Genomic DNA, 17,617 nt, shown 5'->3' with positions numbered 1-17,617 from the left:
CCGAAAGCAGTTTGTGTATTAGCGCAAGAAAGAGAGAGCACATCATTCCAAGTGTACATCCTAAGGAGGGAAAGACTAAAGCAAGCACAAGTGAAGCGATCATTTACCTTCTAATTTGTCCTACTTCTTGCCTTCTATTTGGTTACAGTGAAGCACATGCAGCTGAGTATGCGAAAGCATCACAACTTTCACTGGGCGAGGTCGGGATGTGTTTTATAGGGACATCTGTTTTACATCTAGTATCTAAACACGATCAGCACACTAGGTAAGAAGAGCTCACATGTAACTCAATATATTTTCAGAGACAATTCATCTTGTGATTTTGCCATCAGTGTCAAATTTGCTGTGGCAAGGGCACAAGGGCCGCACTGAATGACGCTGCTAATGCTGCCGTGCGATACCTGGACACAGCAGAATGGTGATGGGCAAGGTGAAACTTTTATCATCTGCGCTCGGCGGTTCTGTGAAGGCAAGCATGCAAAAGACCACTATAATGAACTACCTCTTTATTTATTTGGCCTTCAAGATTTGTACTTGTTTCAACACTTTAAATATGTGGAGAAAATGCAAACTAGGTGATCGACTTTCTCATAAAATGTTTTTGCATGAGGGACTATAATAGAATTGTCTTATATGTGCAGTGATGTTTTTGATCGATGTGGACATTTTAATGTGCTTTGAAGCAACAAGTGGGGGAAAACAAAAAAAATAAGCAATTCTATTGGTCTACGCTGCCTTGCCTAAATCTAATTTCAGATTGATGATTATGTGTTATCGGTGTGGCTCAGCATGTTGCTATCAGAAGTGAAAAACTACATGCAGGGACTGCATGCCAAATGTTTATTTCTATAGCATAGTTCTTATTCATTTTTGTGTGGCGGCGCCTAGCAACAAAATACATATATTATTACAATTCCCAAAGTGGTCGGTGCCTTACAATATGTTTTCATCTAAAAGCACCGCTGGTCTTCACTAACATAACTGGGCATTAAAGGTATTTCTCACAATTCCACAATTCCAGTCCTTGCTGGACGTATGCTGTACTAAGTGAAGGTAGAACTTCCCACAAAAAGGTATGAGGATCAGATGTGATAGGACAACATGACCTGCAGTTACCTTTCTGAGCTTTGAGGTTACTGAAGCCCTGTAAAGTAAAGCGTTTTTTAGCTGCGGCGCTTCTGTCTGAGGTAGGGCTTGTGGCTCTCTCTTCCGACCCGGAGGAAATGGAAGAGGAACAGGCAGAGAATACAAAAAAATAGAGGAAAGACGGCAGGTAAGTTAAAAGACACTCACAGGAAGGAAAAGTGAGGAAAGGCATGAATCAGACAAGAGGTGGGAATAAAGATGTACGAACATGGCTTGAAACACTCCCAAAAGGTTACCTTTGCCCGCTGACTTTGGCAAAGGAGACGAATTGGCATCGAGGCTGCAGTGCTCTGCTTTCCTCTCGTCTCCCTTTTTCAAACTCCTCTGGCCCACCTTGAATGGGCTGCTGCTGGAGAGGAGCCAAGAATTTGGGCCTGTAGAACATCCATTTTCATCAAGAGTTGGGAGAAAGCAAAAGCACACGTACCTTTGATTCTCTGGTCCTCCTGCCGCTGGCGGACATTGGACAACCTGATCTGGCGCCCTCTGCTGACTTGCTTCTGAACAAGACAAGATGAAATGTAGTGATTCCAAACCACGGTCCCATGGGAAAATAGTGTGCCGTGAGAGCTCACCACGGAAAATTATCGAACTTGTCTGAAAATGATGACTTATTAACTACACAAAAAATGCTGTTTAGCAATCTATGGCAGCACGTGTAGTGAGAGGCAGAACAACTAAATGCTCTTCCGACACATGGCAGAAGGTACAAAGAACCCGTGTATCCACTTGTTGCCTTTCATACAACAGAATAAGTCATCGCTTCCTTATTAGCTTTGTGTTCAATTTAATCGGCCCAGATTTCACACTGAGTACAATCATTTATAAGTCAACTGAGATTAGAGCATCATTATTTCAGTAGTCATACGTTTTGCCAAATTTTGGTTTAGTGGTGTACAGTGAGATTTCTCTAATGTAAAATGTGTAGCTTGGCTTATGAAACACTCCTCAAGGAATCCTGCTATATAGTTTACGTGGTCATGCAGGAAGTCCGCGAACCCTTTTTTCCATTTGTTCCATCTTCATTGCCAGAATTGCTTTTCATACAAGTATTTACTGTAATCACAACTTTACTTTTACGCCAGCGTAGACTAGCGAGAGCCTATGCCACATCCCGACTTGACGTGTTTGGCTTACGTCAACTTATCACCCGAGGACAACCTGTATTGATGTTTTACTTTCATAATCGTAACAGATAATTACACAAAATGGGACAAGAATTCCTTAGCGATCATGATTGTTACCTCTGCATGCTTCCAGCTGAGTTGTCAAAACCTTCCTTATCTCCTTCACCCAGGTGGTTTTCACGTCAGCTGTTGGTGCCTGAAATGTCAAGAGTAAGATGAAAATAGCGTAGCAAATTATTTTGCAATCCTAAGTCATTAGGATTTCAACAAACATTCCTACCTGCACAATGTAGACCTCTTCTCTGGAGTTACACCAGATCTCAAACTTCTTGTTGTCTCCCTTAGCATTTTCGGTAATGCCCACAGCGTTCATCTGTCGAGACAGGCAGTGAAATTTGAAATAACGAATCGCGCGAACAGAAAAAGAAACCCATCCAGAACGGCGAGGCGCTCACGCTGAGTGACTGCTTGAAGCTGTAGGAGGGAGCCTTCTCGTAGCCCTCCCCGCTCTCCTCCCTCCGCTTACAGAAGAGAAGGGCCCTCTCGTGCAGGAAGATGTGTCTCTGCATGGGCTTGAAGCGGGCCAGGTCCTTGACCTTGGCGTGGCCTTTCTTGTGTTCCGTCCACACACTGAACGAGCCCTGCATTAGCAGCTTGCCCAGCTCGCTCAGGTTGCCCTGGTAAAGGAAAGACAGATCGCTAGTTTGACCCGACTGATGTCAAGTCTTCTATCGTGGTTCAATTCAATTCAGCACACTATGGGTCATTTGGAACCATGAACACTGATCTGTTTCCTCTGCGGGGTGTGACGGCAAGATGGCAATCGATGTGTCTAAATTACGGCATTTCCTCAAAGAGCGGCCGTGGCCCTATTTGAACAAATAAATGCAGGTGCCCATTAGGTGGATTACAATCACTGTGACATCGGTTACCACACCATGTGTCATGAACATGACCAAAAGAAGACAGCGACGGTGCTTCAAATATTACCGGTAATCCATTCTGACTCATTTGCACAAATACAAAAGTGAGTATCCTGGTAATGTCATATAATAATAGAATTATATAAAATGTGAAAGAAATGATTGCTAAATATAATATCTGAACAAATATATTTTTCTACTTCACCGCCCCCAAAAAAGTGGTTTAGAAAATGGATGGATGTATTCTTGTAACATGCACGACTAACCCTTCCATAATGGTGTCTGTACAGGATTTTTTGTTGTTAAGCTCTCCCGACTGTATTCTGAACTGACGATTCTCTCGACCAATTAATATTAACCTAAAGCAGTGCGTCGAGATCCACTGTACTGTGAAGGTCGGTGCCGCAAAAGTGGTGCATATTAGCTCACAGGACTCTCACCTCATATCCTGTAATGGCGATGAGGTGCATGGAGTCATTGACGGCTTTGAGGATGCCCAGGATGGAGGTTAGAGCCTCTTGCAGGTCCTCTGTACCTTCGCAGCCTTTACTGTACTTAAGCATTTCCTGCAGGAAGCAAAACATTAAAACCACTTCCCTTTTTACCACAACAATTCCAGGTTGTGGCTAACGGACAATGTGTTACCTTCAACAGAAGCTGGTATTTGGTGATTCTCTGCACAGGCTTCAGCAAATAGGAATCCAAGCCAAGTTTGTGCTCCAGCTTTTTCTGACACTCCTGGTGAAGATTAAAGATCAAATAAAGACGTCAAACACTCAAGCAAACAACAATCCCGTGCATGTGCTGATAGTACCTGGAAGAAGACGCAGTCGGAGCACTGCCTCCAGAGGCTTTCAGAGCGAGGCTTGTTGTGACAGTACTTCTCGTAGATCTGCAGGTCTGTCATCTGCGTGAGGAAAGGTGAGTTGTGTCGAGGAAATGTAAAATAAGGTTTAACAATGTTTTCCGTCTCCTTGCAGAAAGTCTTCATTCGCTCACCCTTTGCAGGAAACATCTCCCAACTAGTTCTGGACAGTCTGCATATAGCTCCAACTCCCTCAGAAATGTCCTGGAAACAAAGATGGACGACTATTCATGAGGGTGCTGGTGGTTGGCACTCAGCGAACTACACAAGATGTTTTGTTTTTGCGGAAAAACAGAGGGTGAACAACTTGCAAGATTACAATGTTTTTCTTTCTCTTTGGCTTTTCTGAGGAGCCGCAACAATGGCAAGTGTGATGCTAACCACAGAACCAGAAATGACACCTAGAGTGACACAAGTGGCTCATCTCAGTCCTGGCTGCTTATTTTGTATTGTTATCCAGTGATTTCTTTTTAAATACTACTTAATTGCCTGTAGTTAAAACAGTGTTTTATAATGGCAGTAGTTCAACAGTTTTCCAACACTAATAGAAGCAGCCTATGATAGAACATAATGCTGCATAAAGTTTGTACAAGCAATGGAGACCACTGTAACATCAGCCCGATACGAGGGCTTGCAATATCGCAGACCACGATGGTAAGTTACTCACAGTTGCCATGGCAATTGCAGAGCGAGCGATTCTCCTTATTACAAGTTAGTGTAGCAGCAGAAGTACTTTGGAGTCAGTTATTTTAGGACACTTGAATTTGAATGGGTGTCTCATCAAAAAGAGCTAGAGGGCGCTCCCTCACCTCTTGTGGAAGTGGTAGATTTCTGGCATGTTGCCAAACAAAACCTCCTTTTTGTTCTGCAAATGGGCAGGGATGAGGTGCGCCATTGCAGCGTTATCCATCTCGGAGGCATACCCCTGCAAGCAACAAAAACTCACTTAATAGTGATAATGTCACAGGTAGAAGTGTTGTGGAGTGGTTAAATGAGAACCTGGAGGACACACAGCAGTTCCTCCACATAAGCCCTCTCCGTTTCCAGCAGCTCGTTCATGACGTGCCTGCATCGGGGAGAGAGCGTTAAGATCGAAAGAAGCACATATGAATCCAATGAGACACAATTGTTGCCAAACAGCCCTTCTCTAGTATAATCAGATGCCTCACCTCCTGAGCACAGCCAAGTTCTCCTCTTCTTCCGACAGAGAACCGTGTCTGCGTTTACCCTCTCCAATCTGCCGCTGGTCTCCCTTGGGATGGTACAATACAAGCATTGGAGTGACATGGACAGTGTCTTTAAAGATGCCATTATGACTTCACCCACTTTGTCGTAGCTTGCATTGTTTCCCTCGGAGTGGCTTCTATCCAGTTTACCTTTGTGCGCTGTGGCAGGAAATGAGGACAGAGTCAGAACACAAATATTTTGGCCCCACTCGTAAAATATACAATCAACAGCTCTCGGTAAGTACACCTGCACAAGATCGCTATCAACAATTCTGTGATGCTCTATTTTGATCGCTAAATAGATTTTTGCTGCACATACAATCATTTTGTGGATTTGTTTGTTGCATTACAGTCCACTTGCATTGGTGCTAATTGGCGTACACATCTTCAATGTGTTAGCTATACCTAATAAAGTGTCTATTTGAATGTATGCTCTTAGACTTTCCTACGTTGTGGTTTTATAATATGATAATATGCTATCAATATGTTGAGACTGACCAGGTGAGCTGAGAGGAGATTTGATGAAGGCTTCAGGTCTGGGAGCGACCGGCTGCACTGGCCTGGTCTGCTTGGCTGCCAGCTTGTTCAGACTGACCCTCCGCTTGTCAAACATCTCCTGCATGGATGCTTGCTTTTGCAACACCCTTTCCACTTGGTCCTGTTCAGAAGCGATAAGCACGTCAACGTCATAATTCTACCGGAAATTGGCAATTTTAGTTCCTAACAGCGGTGGATACCCTGAGCTGCTGGTCAAGCACTGCCTCATAATTTGAAAAGGTGCTACTCAAGTCCGACAGTCGGTCCTGGCCTGCGTCCGCCAGGAACCCCTCCAACTCCTGCAGGGCTGACTCCGCCCCCTCATGTGATTGACACTTGTCCACGGGCTGGGAGGCCAGCAGGAAAATGCCATCATCGCACCACTTTGAAGCCTGTAGATGACGGTGAAATAAGAATGAACACATGAAAACTGCCAGTGTATGTGTGTTTAGGTACACGCGTGTTGCTCACCCTCTCCAAGCAGCGATGCAGTTCTCGGGCTTTGAGGAGCAGCTCTTTTTTTGCCCTCAGGTTGTTGCTCAATTCCTGGCAGAGTGTCCGTAGCTCACTGGTTTTCGACACAATGGAATCCTGAGCGTAGTGAGCCTTTTGGATGAGGTCATCACCTTCATGGGCCAAAGCCAAAGCTCTGTCCAGTACCTCCTGTGGACCACAAAAAAAAAAGATTTTGTCACCGTTTGAAAAAGCACAGGAGCCATTGATCAGGAAAGGGAGTGAGTGTAAAAAAAAAAAAAAAAGGTTAAGTACAGTACGTGTCAGAACTGGTAGGAGAAGTAATAAATAAATAAAAAGAACACACTTTTTTCAAAGTTTTTACTTGCTGCAGAAGTCTACCCAGCCAAGGGATACACCACTTTGAAAACAGCTACTACAAGCCGATATTTAGTTTTGTAAAATACAATAATGTTCAGGTTAATGTTTAGCAATTGAAATATAAAGTTAGCTTTGGTGGTTTATATTATCTTTGTCTTTTACAAGCTGCTGTGGTCTACCTGCGCTCCTATCACACTTTGAAAACCTCTACAAGATACTAATATTATATTTTATGAAACACAAAAATGTCCAGCTATTGAAATATAATATAATTTCAGTTTTGTATTCTTTGTTTTTGGTTTTTTTTGAAGTAACTGTGCCTCCACTGAGGTCTACTGGCGTCCCCGAGGAGGAGAAAAAAAAGTGAAAAGTTCAGCTAATTTAGACATAATAATATTCAATGTTTAGTATACACGTCACTTACACAGACTCTCTCCTCATAGGCGTTGAGATCATTGAGGATATGGTCGGCATGAGCGGGACTGATCCCCACCTCGGAAAAGGTGGCCAGTTTCTCAGACAGCTGATCCAGCAGAAGCCTGACCTGAGGCACCAAAACATAGTCAAGATGAGTAAGAGAAACCTCAGCACTGAGAGCTGATTTGATTGGCTAACCTCCTTATAGTCGTCCTCGAAGTGGCGCAGCTGGAGACACTGCTCCAGTTTGACACGGTGCTTCCCCCAGAACTCGTCAAAAGCCCTTTCCGTCTCGTCCAACTGAGACAGCAGTCTAGTAGAGGGCAGAGGAGGAGGTGGAAAAGTCAATGGAAAGCTTAGAAAACTCAGAATACTGACCGGGTCCTCAGTGAGCCTAATGCCAGTTGACACGATACGCTAAGCCAGAGGTCACTAACCGGCGGACTGTGGCCTGAATCGCGACCCAGAAGCAGTTGCAGACACAAAAGAAGGGTTATGATTCGAAAACTATATATTGCTTATATTTTAAGCAACACAGCCATCATAGGCTGTACGGTAATGTTTTGGTGGTTGACAAAATGTAGAACAATTAAAGGTATACACCAGTTAAGCCATCCCACGTGACCTAACTCAGAGCACTTTGTAAGATGTCTACCATTATTTAAAGAAAACTTGAAAGATCAGGGAAAAAAACATTTCACTTTATTTTAATGGGATTCAAATTAAATTACAAGCCATTTGAGAAAAGCACAATCATAATAAAAAGAAAATAAGGAAATGATCCTTCTGCGATTGGCTGGCAACCAGTTGAGGGTGTACCCCGCCTCCTGCCCGATGACAGCTGGGATAGGCTCCAGCACGCCCGCGACCCTAGCGAGGAGAAGCGGCTCAGAAAATGGATGGATGGATAGCCCTGCTCTAAGCCTTCAGTGCTGCTCACTAACTTCAAAAACCTCACCAGTACCAGTCCAGCTTCACCAATGAGAAATTACAAGACAGCTAGCAAGCAGCTAACTCTTTCAGCTTCAATTTCCTCACCAAACTGTGGCTCCCAATGAAACGTCCACTATACACTCAATGGACACTATTGCTAAGAGCTGTACAGGGCTTATCAAAAAGTCTGCCATTACAAAGCAATCTTCCTACCTCTGCACTGTTGCCAGGTTCTCCAGTTCGTCCTGGTTCATGCTGTGGTCAGGGTTGTGCATCAAAGGTTCATTGATGCTCTCCAACAACCTGCTACCTTGCTTCAGAGCCACCAGCAGATCATCCTGAACAAACACATATAGGCAATCAACTATACTACACACATAAACAAGTCTACGTACAGTCGAAACCAGATGTTTACATACACTCGGGCGCAAACGGGTCTTCCAAATGGACAATGAACAAAGCAAACTGAGAAAGTGCTTACAAAGTGGCTTCAGGATAACAAAGTCAATGTTTTGGAGTGGCCATCGCAAAACCCTGATCTCAATGCTATTGAAACTTTATGGGCAGCTGAAAATCTGTGTGAGGGAGGCAGGCTACAAACGTGACTCAGTTACACCAGTTGTGTTCAGAGGAATGGGCCAAAATTCCTTCCGACTGTCATGAGAAGCTTGTGGAAAGATATCCAAAACGTTTGACCCAAGTCAAATACTAACGAAATGAATGTGAACTACTGACTTGGAGGAAAGCAATGGAAAGCGGTCTAAAACAATCACTCACTCATTAGTCTGGTATTTATTCGATAGAAATAATTTTGGCAAACCTAATTGACCTAAAACAGGAATAGTTTATAGTCTGATTTCATGTCAGTCAGTGGGGAAACAAACGTCTTTTTATATAGTGTGTGCAAACATCTGGTTTCAACTGTAAAGGACAATGACTTGCCTTCATCTTGTCTTTCTTGCTGCCGTGTGCACTGAGGAGGAGGCCGGTGGCCTGCGTCTCACCGGGGAGTTCTGTTTCAGCCAGCTCAGCGCCAAACGACTGCAGGGCCTGGGCCATCTTCTTCACCATCAAGGCAAAGCCCTCGATAGCCTGCCATGACAACAAACAAGAAGATGAGATGAAATGAGAACGACACATTAATGACATCATGAAAAATCTTTACGGTTTATAACTGGCTGTAGCAATAGTGCCCTATGTTAATGAAACTCCGAGCATAAGAGTCAGAAACGTATCCTGTATCTTGATTTACATTTGGAAGGCATTTAAATTGAACATAAACATAGGCACATTCCATTTAGCATATCGCTGGTGTTGGAACGAAACGTGCCATGTCCAAATGTGGTCAACTTCATATTTTTTTCAACTTCAAGTTGATACTTTTGGTCAGTCCTCCTGTGGGTATGTTATTTTTACAAATTATTGTCCAATATAACGGTTCCAAAATGGCTTGGTCTCGTTGATGATGCAATGTTAATGGCTCAACAAACATGCAATCTTTTTGGTTCCCAGAAAAGTGATTGTTTTGTTTCTGCTCATTGCCAGCAATATACAGGAGATTACAGTATGTCTCATCTGATCATGCGATATTAGGATCATACTAGTCAAAAGTCCCGATCCGGAATTCCTTCAGGAGCCAAGGGAACAAAATGTTAACATCTCAGGTGAAGGTGTGAACTCAAAGGCTACAAATGCAAAGGCAATGGTGAAGTGTGCATACTTTAAATGTTTTTTTTCGCAACATGTACATACGATGCGTTGAGTGATCCACTTCTCATGACAGTATGCCTGCGTTCCACCGAGTTCCCGGCTCAGCTGTGTGTGGTCGATGTACGAGTGAAGCTCACTCACCGAGCTCAGCATGATCACCTGGAACAGAAGCACAACGTGACCGCCTCATGCGGTAGATTCTCCAATGGGACCCAGGTGAACAAAGGTGAAAGAGAGGCACGCACAGGCACTTTCATTTTGAACTCATCCTTGTTGAACTTAAATAGGATGTCAGAGAGTGTGCGCTGGAGGAGAGTGGTGGGCCTCAGGACCAGAACCAGTTGAAGGTTTCCAGGGAACGCGCCCTGGGGTGAGAGAGAGAGAGAGAGAGAGAGAGGACAAGATCCAATAAAAGAGAGCTGTATTAAAAATCTGCCTTGACAAAGACAATAATGCTTAATTTCCAATTCTGATTAGAGGGGCACCTAACAAGCACAGCACTTACTCGGGAGCAGACCCGATTGAATTACAACAATCTTTATATATTAACAGCACCATGCATCCTTTCAGACACGGCATTATTGTAAAGGAGACAGGAAGCTCGTCGTCACCAGCTGTGTGGAACAGATAAAAGCTGATTTAATTTAAAACGAGCAAGCGTCCTCCATCAGTGTCTTCTGAGGGCAGCTCCGGCGGTAAATAATCACATCGTGTTTCATCTTTCCTTGTCGCTCCCCTCCCTCCTCAGTACAATAGTGATTGATTCAACCTGAAGCTAAAACTACTACCTGAACATGTTTGACCCAGTGAGAGGTAGAATAACTGTAACGGGGATAGCCAGGAGCGCAAGATTGAAGCTCCAATAAAGCTCTTATTATTAGGCTCCTGTCGGAACAAGACAGAGGAAGTGAAAAAGGAAGGAAACAATACTGCTACCTTTACCTAAATCATACAGTGGCAAGCTAGTTGAACACAATCCATTCCAAAGCACCGGTCGACCTCTGATTGGTTCAGACAGGATATATTCTACCCACTGGAAAGAATAGAAACCTAAATGATCTGTTACAGGGGCTGGATAACTCATCATTCTGATGACCAGTGCCAGACACAGTGACAAATGTGAAGGATGAAGGTGAGTCACTTCACATAAAAATGAAACAAGCTGACTGTATGGTGCACATCCCTTAACTGCTACTTTTACCTTGTGGAGTTCATCCTTTACAGTAGCTGTTCGCTGAGCTGAAATCTCACGAGATAAGCAGAGGTGTCATGTGTTCTAGTGCAACTCGTCAAATTCGGCATTGTACCACCACAGGCACTGCTTTTGTTGCTTTGACACTTTCACAGCTTGAAAACATCTGTACCTTTTTTTTGCACCGGAAAAAGTAAAAACAGTCCAATAACTAACCCATTTGCAGACTGCACCCGGAGGGACACAAATGGACTCCTAGCAGTTAGCAGTACACCTCTCACTCAGAGGCAGGTGCAGACATTCCCAAAACAAAGAAGCCACCAGCTGAGTGAACTCACCGCGATCCGAAGCAGGGTCCCTTTGACGGCCGCCCATCGGTCCTGCCGGCGATCGATGACGAGGATGAAGCCCACGTCTGTTGATGGCAAACTGGCACACACACAGTGAGGAAAAATCCATTAATGGTAGAAACCTAATCGCAAAAATAGTTCAGAGAAAAAACAGCAAGCGCACAGTTTTCTTTTGTGAGACGAGCGATGATGCCACGTTGTGTTATTGTGTGGCTCTACTTATCTTCTCTGACAGGGACGCACCTCCCTGTGCCCACCCTCCACCACGAGTGGCCTCTCGCTCGGGCACTTTACACACCATTTACACATCAAGCATTCTCCCAGCATGCATTGGGCGTAACAGGAACAGAATAAAGGTGCAGCTCCATAGCTAAACTAATGCAGGAGAGCTGGATCTGTGACACAGGTACTGTAGATCCAAGCAAGCAAATAGTTCATGTGCTCAGCCTAAGCCCCGCCCCTTCATCCAACAGCCATCCAGTGAGTGATGGAGACCGCTTGAATGTGGGCCAATGACAAAGGTTGCTGCAAAGTGACGAGTAGCTCTCGTAGCCAGAGAGTGAATCTTAACAGACATGATGGGGGATGGGCGGCCCAAGGAGAGGCCCTCTAAACGCAGTTTTATGGTTATGCAGTCAAAATGCTTTTTCAGCCATATACACCCAACCTTAGGTACTCATCTAAAAAAAACACCAATCTTACTTGACACTCAATAAGTATTCAAAATATGTCGTTATTGTAATGTATAATTGCACTGCATCACACTCAGAGATATTTCTAATATTTTGTCCCTCTCGTGTACCTTGATAAGGTAAGCAAAACAATGCATCACCTTAAGTATGATACAGTGCTGAATACTGACACTTGAATATTTTGATATAGTTAGCGCTTGTATTGTGAGTATGTTAATGGCAGTAAATAATACAACTAAAACTAAGATGAATACCATTTGTTGTTTTTATTTTACCAAGCACACAACTATTTGTTTAGTCATATGGGTTTACGTGGCCTTTGTCAAGAAATAATGCTTCACCAGCTGATCTACTGATCATTCTTCGAACAAGCAGGAGGTGCTTAAGGTCACGATACACGTCAGACGATGCCCTCCCCCGGAGGAAGACAACGTGACCCATGACCCATGTTAGTCTTTCCAATGGCTCGAGGCTCGAGGCTAATCACACCCTTGAACAGTAACCTTTCAAATGAAACACTCAACTGTTCAACTCAACCTGAGGAGGTTCAACTGCTTACAACATACAAAAACCTGAAAATGTGGCTAGTTAACACCTATAGCTGCCAACACTAAAAGACAAGTATGTTATGTTGTCTTTTTGTTATGATCCAAAAAATGATGGTTTGATTCTCTCTTAATAGTATAGTTTGATGATGTATCCTGTATTATATTGTCTTGTAGATGTATTTGACTGCTTTTTGACATCATGGCCAGGGGACTACAGATGAAAACTAGCCTTCTGGCTAATTCGGGCTTTTTTAACCATGTGTGCTTCATGTGTTTTATGAAATTGCGTTGTCCCCTTTCAAAAATAAACGGATAAACTGAAATCTGCAATGAAAACATAAACTAAAATCATTGAATCGTAGCGCGTGAATGTCAGAATGTTTAGGATTATGGTGGTTTCACACTCGCTCCCCCCTCATCCAGTCCCCCAGTGTATGACACCCTGCAGAAGACTGATAACAACTGATTAATGCAGGCGTTATGACCATTTTCTCCTGGTAGAGTGAACCCTCGTTATATTGCGGATTTTCAAGCCGTCTTTTTTCAGTATACAAAAAAGAGTTGTTGAAGTTTAGAGTTGTGAGCCTTCTGTGTCGTAATAGTACCACATTGTGCTGTCACCTGCCAGCACTGAGATCCACTGGAAGAGGTGAGAAGAGCGTAGTTATCAGCAAGAAGGGGACAACCCTTCAGTGCCGCGTTTTTGCCGTTTTAATTTTTTTGTTCTGTGAGAGCAGAGAGAATATATGCCTGGGAGCATTGTTGTACTCTCTGTTTGTATGTGTTGCTGCTCTTTGAGTGTTAAAGTAGCAGTTTGAAGGTTTAGAATGACTGTAACATTTATGGTCATTTCCGTCGTTGGGCGTGGTATGTTAGCATTAAGATAGCCGCCTTCGTTTCAACTAGAAGTGACGAATTAACAGAACAATTTAAGTGTGTTTGAATAAGATTATCCATCCATCCATTTTGTGAGCCGCTTATCCTCACAAGGGTGGCGGGAGTGCTGGAGCCCATCCCATCCATCATTGGGCAGGAGGCGGGGTACACCCTGAACTGGTTGCCAGCCAATCGCAGGGTACACATAAACCAACAACCAGTCGCACTCACATTCACACCTAGGGGCAATTTAGAGACTTCAATTAAGCTACCATGCATGTTTTTGGGATGTGGGAGGAAAACCTGAGTGCCCGGAGAAAACCCACACAGGCACGGGGAGAACATGCAAACTCCACACAGGCGGGGCCGGGGATGGAACCCGGGTCCTCAGAACCGTGAGGCAGACGCTCTAACCAGTCGACCACCGTGCCGCCTGAATAAGACTCTCTTTTTCTGCATGACATTGGAAAGAAAAAACATTTTTTGAACCTGCCGAAATATACTGCGATATGAAAACAAAACGTGTGTAGCTTCAGTAGAAAAGAAAGGTTTTGAGCGCCGAGGTGTATTTAAATGTGCTATAGCATTGAGCAGGTTAATACAGTGGTCCTGGCAGTCTTCAAGTCAAAATCATTTCTTTTCATGCCCTGTTTTATTGTAGTACGTACTGTACAATACAGCCTTTAGCACATTCCTCACACCACTCATTTGCTTTTCATCACTATTATTTTATACAGACATTCTATATTCCATTGCTTTATATTTAACGCGACGCACATTGTTGTGTAAAGCTTAAGTTTGTCCTTTTAAAATAGCCTTAGACATTATTATTAGTACCATGTTTCATCGCTCGTCGTCAAAGCTAACAGGAAGGTTTTATGTTGAATTGTAGGAAAAAAGAAACTCCAATAAATGTGACAGCGAGATGGCTAGCGACCTCACCTGGGTACACTTGTCAGGTAGGTGAGGACATTGTGAAACTCTCTGTCCGTGATCTCGCCGAAGGACGGGAACTCTGGGAACACAATGACGGGGCTGCCGTTGTCTCCTCTTCCTCCTGAGCAAGAGCAAAGACACATCAATCAAGATACACTTCTGATACATCTCAACAGTATGTTGGTTATTTGTTGCTTTGTGATGTGTGCTTTTGCTTTGGTTGTTTCTGTAGCCTGCAGGTCCATCTGAGCTACTTCTAACTATGTACTCAACATTTCTATAAAACCCACACTTATTATTATCATCGTTATCAGTTATATGATGCAAATAAATACTTGCAGGAATTATATTTATTAATAGAATAATTCACATAAAAAAACAATCCTGGTGTGTTTTTACATAAATATCAATTCATAAAATGTGAATTCTATTTTTGACAAAAATGTTTGGGGGTGGGTTTTTACATAAATATTAATTCATAAACTATGAATTATATTTTTGACAAAAATGTTTGGGGGTGGGTTTTGACATAAATGTATTCATTTTACAGAAACATGAGGTCAAATTTAAATATCACACACCTCAGTGTAGCCAGTTCATTTATTTGCAAAGGTTTGCAGCCCACTCAAGTCCAGTAATAAATCTCTGAGAATGTACTAATGTGCAGTATAATTGTTTTTGTTTCATGCTTATTAGCTCCCTTTCCGACTACTTGACCGCCATTATTCCATATTCATAATCAATATGAAAACGTCAGAAGCTGTGTGATGACAATGACAATCACACCTTTTTTTCGCAGGCTGCATTTAACAGCTGCTTTGTCAGTGCCTGTGCCCGGAATATCAATATCGGCAGCCCATTCTTTCTTCTGGTCGCTACGGTAACAGCATTTGCACCGTCATGGTTCTAGCCATGTCTGCAAAATGGTTCCCGACACTACCGCTGCTGCTGCAAGGTTAATGGAAGAAAAGACTCGCAGGTATAGAAGAAAATATTATGCACTATATATGAGTACATGAATGAATGGTCTTTGTAACTAGTCCGAATTTAGAAAAAGGTACTGCAATGTCCTTATAAAAGAAATAAGGAAGGAGACTAAGCTGTGACATTTGAATAGCAAATAACTGCCAAGCAAAAAATAGGTCAAAGGAAAATGCAAAACAAAGCTGACGCATGTGTTAGACTGGAAAACAATAGCCATCGGCAATTAGAAGCTTTTTGCAGATGATGTGATTCTGTTGGCTTCATCAAGCCGTGATCTCCAACTCTCACTGGAGCAGTTCGCAGCCGAGTGTGAAGCGGCTGGGATGAGAATCGGCACCTCCAAATCTGAGACCGTGGTCCTCAGTCGGAAAAGGGTGGCGTGCCCTCTCCGGGTCGGGGATGAGATCCTGCCCCAAGCGGACGATTTCAAGTATCTTGGGGTCTTGTTCACGAGTGAGCGAAGAATGGAACGGGAGATCAACAGGCGGATCGGTGCAGCGTCTGCAGTATCGGCCCGGAAGAGCTGGATGAAGTGGCTGGGGAGAGGGAAGTATGGGCGTGCCTGCTAAAGCTACTGCCCCCGTGACCCGACCTCGGATAAGAGGTAGAAAATGGATGGATGGATGGATGGATGGTCACGATTACAGACCGTCAATGTCGACAGAGTACTACGTTACAAAACAAAAGCAATTGAGACATTGAGGTAAAACTCGTATTCATAAAAGGAGAAAAGCCAAGTTCAAGTACCAGACACACCCACACAATGAACGAGTCATAAATGAGTCACCTGAAAGAAAAGCGAACTGCCTCCTGAGTTCAGGAGTGATGTCAGCAGCACGGAGAGGGCTGCTGTCCAATTGCATGATCTCATCTGGCGGGAAGACACAAAAACATGCAATGAAAAAAAAAAAGAAAACTAATATACTTTCTTTACGTAACCATCTGTCTACGGCTTTAATAAATATACTACTACTTTACTGTACATTTCACTGACTGAGACCATGTAAAACCTGCTATTTGGTGTTTGTTGGATGAAAACTGGCGTGGCTCAGCTTGAAACTGAGAGAACAGAAGAAGCAAGCAGATCGATAGCCTAACGATCTGTGGTCAAACTAGATGAGCTGATTGGAGAGGAGCTTTGTGAGTTTTGCATGAAGAACGGCACAACACCATTCAGGCCCTGAAGTTCTGTCAAAAGGACGGTTCCGCTTGTGAATGGGGTTTGGTTACGATGGCTATGAAGATCACCCTTCCGTTGACTCAAAGTAAATTTAACACGCAGCCTGATAATTCTTGATTGGGATGGCAACCACATTTGGTTACTAAAGTGGATGTTGAAGATTCAGTTGTTTGTCAAGATAACATGATCATAATGACATTTTGACAATGAAATATAAAGCGTGCCATGTGACTGACCGGCTAGCAGCTCATTTAAGACATGTTTCATGCAAATACATTGTATTCATGCAAACTACCTAAATCGACCTTATCTGCTCTCAACAAACTTTAATTATTATTTTACTTGCCAGCTTGTTTAAGACACAATTTGCCTTTTTTAAGCCACTGGAAAGGTGGATTTAATGATTAAGTACTATTTTAAGAAGAATTGAGGCCTTAAGTCAAATCAAATGTATGATTTTCAAGAACATTTGAAGGATCCGCCGGCACCCTGCATAAAGCAATATAATTACAATATATATACACTAGTTAAGTTTTTGGCCACTGTTATGCTAATGATCTTTACCACAGCATCTAACTTGACATAAAAACAGTAAATTGTAATACAAATACACTAACAGGCAAATAATACAAACTGATTCCCGCCAAACTTGTAGAGGTGTGGCGTGGCGTGGCATAGGACAAGAACGTGTTGGCTGAGGCAATCTGGAATCAGCACATTGTCAGCTACGTACCATTTAATATGCACACAATAGTGACCAAGACCACAACAGCATTGTAAACACCAACAAATTGTAATTTTTTTGTTCAGCAAGGACATAGTCAGAAGCTATACGCGAATACAGCTCATATATCTTCTAACATTATGTCTTGACACAAATGTCTGATCATTTTAGAGTGCATTTTGCACAGACACTGAATTAACTAAACTGAAATGTTAGCGCTAAAGCTAACACAACATGAGAACTGTTGTGGCTGTTCCCTCCATATTATAGACGACTGAAGTCGGGGAGCCAGGTGGCACTATGACAACAACAGAAGTACTGTTCTATTTAGTACAATTGGACCGTGATTGCTCATGTGTTCTCAAATTATGTGTTGAACAAACACTGATCATTTGAATGTGTTGTAGTAATGTTATT

General features: G+C 43.1%; 1 protein-coding gene across 16 annotated transcripts in view; it reads right to left on the bottom strand.

Moving 5' to 3' along the window:
* The window catches only part of mcf2lb (mcf.2 cell line derived transforming sequence-like b), a 34,825-nt gene that overhangs the window by 4,142 nt on the left and 13,066 nt on the right, over positions 1-17,617 (bottom strand). For 7 of the 16 annotated variants that reach the window (XR_009791227.1, XR_009791228.1, XM_061793284.1 and 4 more), the window contains 27 exons: positions 16,084-16,167; positions 14,319-14,433; positions 11,249-11,339; positions 9,964-10,083; positions 9,761-9,877; positions 8,951-9,100; positions 8,222-8,346; positions 7,274-7,388; positions 7,083-7,202; positions 6,296-6,487; positions 6,025-6,216; positions 5,786-5,945; positions 5,388-5,446; positions 5,231-5,313; positions 5,061-5,127; positions 4,871-4,986; positions 4,196-4,265; positions 4,011-4,103; positions 3,842-3,934; positions 3,637-3,762; positions 2,729-2,950; positions 2,554-2,646; positions 2,391-2,469; positions 1,574-1,646; positions 1,383-1,495; positions 1,117-1,206; positions 402-461 (listed from right to left, as the gene is read on the bottom strand). Coding sequence is in view for 13 of the 16 variants with exons in the window: in XM_061793284.1 (XP_061649268.1) it covers positions 402-461; positions 1,117-1,206; positions 1,383-1,495; positions 1,574-1,646; positions 2,391-2,469; positions 2,554-2,646; positions 2,729-2,950; positions 3,637-3,762; positions 3,842-3,934; positions 4,011-4,103; positions 4,196-4,265; positions 4,871-4,986; positions 5,061-5,127; positions 5,231-5,313; positions 5,388-5,446; positions 5,786-5,945; positions 6,025-6,216; positions 6,296-6,487; positions 7,083-7,202; positions 7,274-7,388; positions 8,222-8,346; positions 8,951-9,100; positions 9,761-9,877; positions 9,964-10,083; positions 11,249-11,339; positions 14,319-14,433; positions 16,084-16,167 (3,018 nt within the window). In the remaining 3 variants the exon portion in view is untranslated. Of the gene's footprint in view, positions 1-107; positions 262-401; positions 462-1,116; positions 1,207-1,382; positions 1,496-1,573; positions 1,647-2,390; positions 2,470-2,553; positions 2,647-2,728; positions 2,951-3,636; positions 3,763-3,841; positions 3,935-4,010; positions 4,104-4,195; positions 4,266-4,870; positions 4,987-5,060; positions 5,128-5,230; positions 5,314-5,387; positions 5,447-5,785; positions 5,946-6,024; positions 6,217-6,295; positions 6,488-7,082; positions 7,203-7,273; positions 7,389-8,221; positions 8,347-8,950; positions 9,101-9,760; positions 9,878-9,963; positions 10,084-11,248; positions 11,340-14,318; positions 14,434-16,083; positions 16,168-17,617 lie in introns of those variants that run through there. The other 9 variants (XM_061793289.1, XM_061793297.1, XR_009791229.1 and 6 more) reach the window with 8 other exon arrangements.

The sequence above is a fragment of the Phyllopteryx taeniolatus genome, chromosome 12 (assembly GCF_024500385.1).
Source record: "Phyllopteryx taeniolatus isolate TA_2022b chromosome 12, UOR_Ptae_1.2, whole genome shotgun sequence".
Lineage (NCBI taxonomy): Eukaryota > Metazoa > Chordata > Actinopteri > Syngnathiformes > Syngnathidae > Phyllopteryx > Phyllopteryx taeniolatus.
This window is presented reverse-complemented; position numbering and strand designations above follow the sequence as displayed.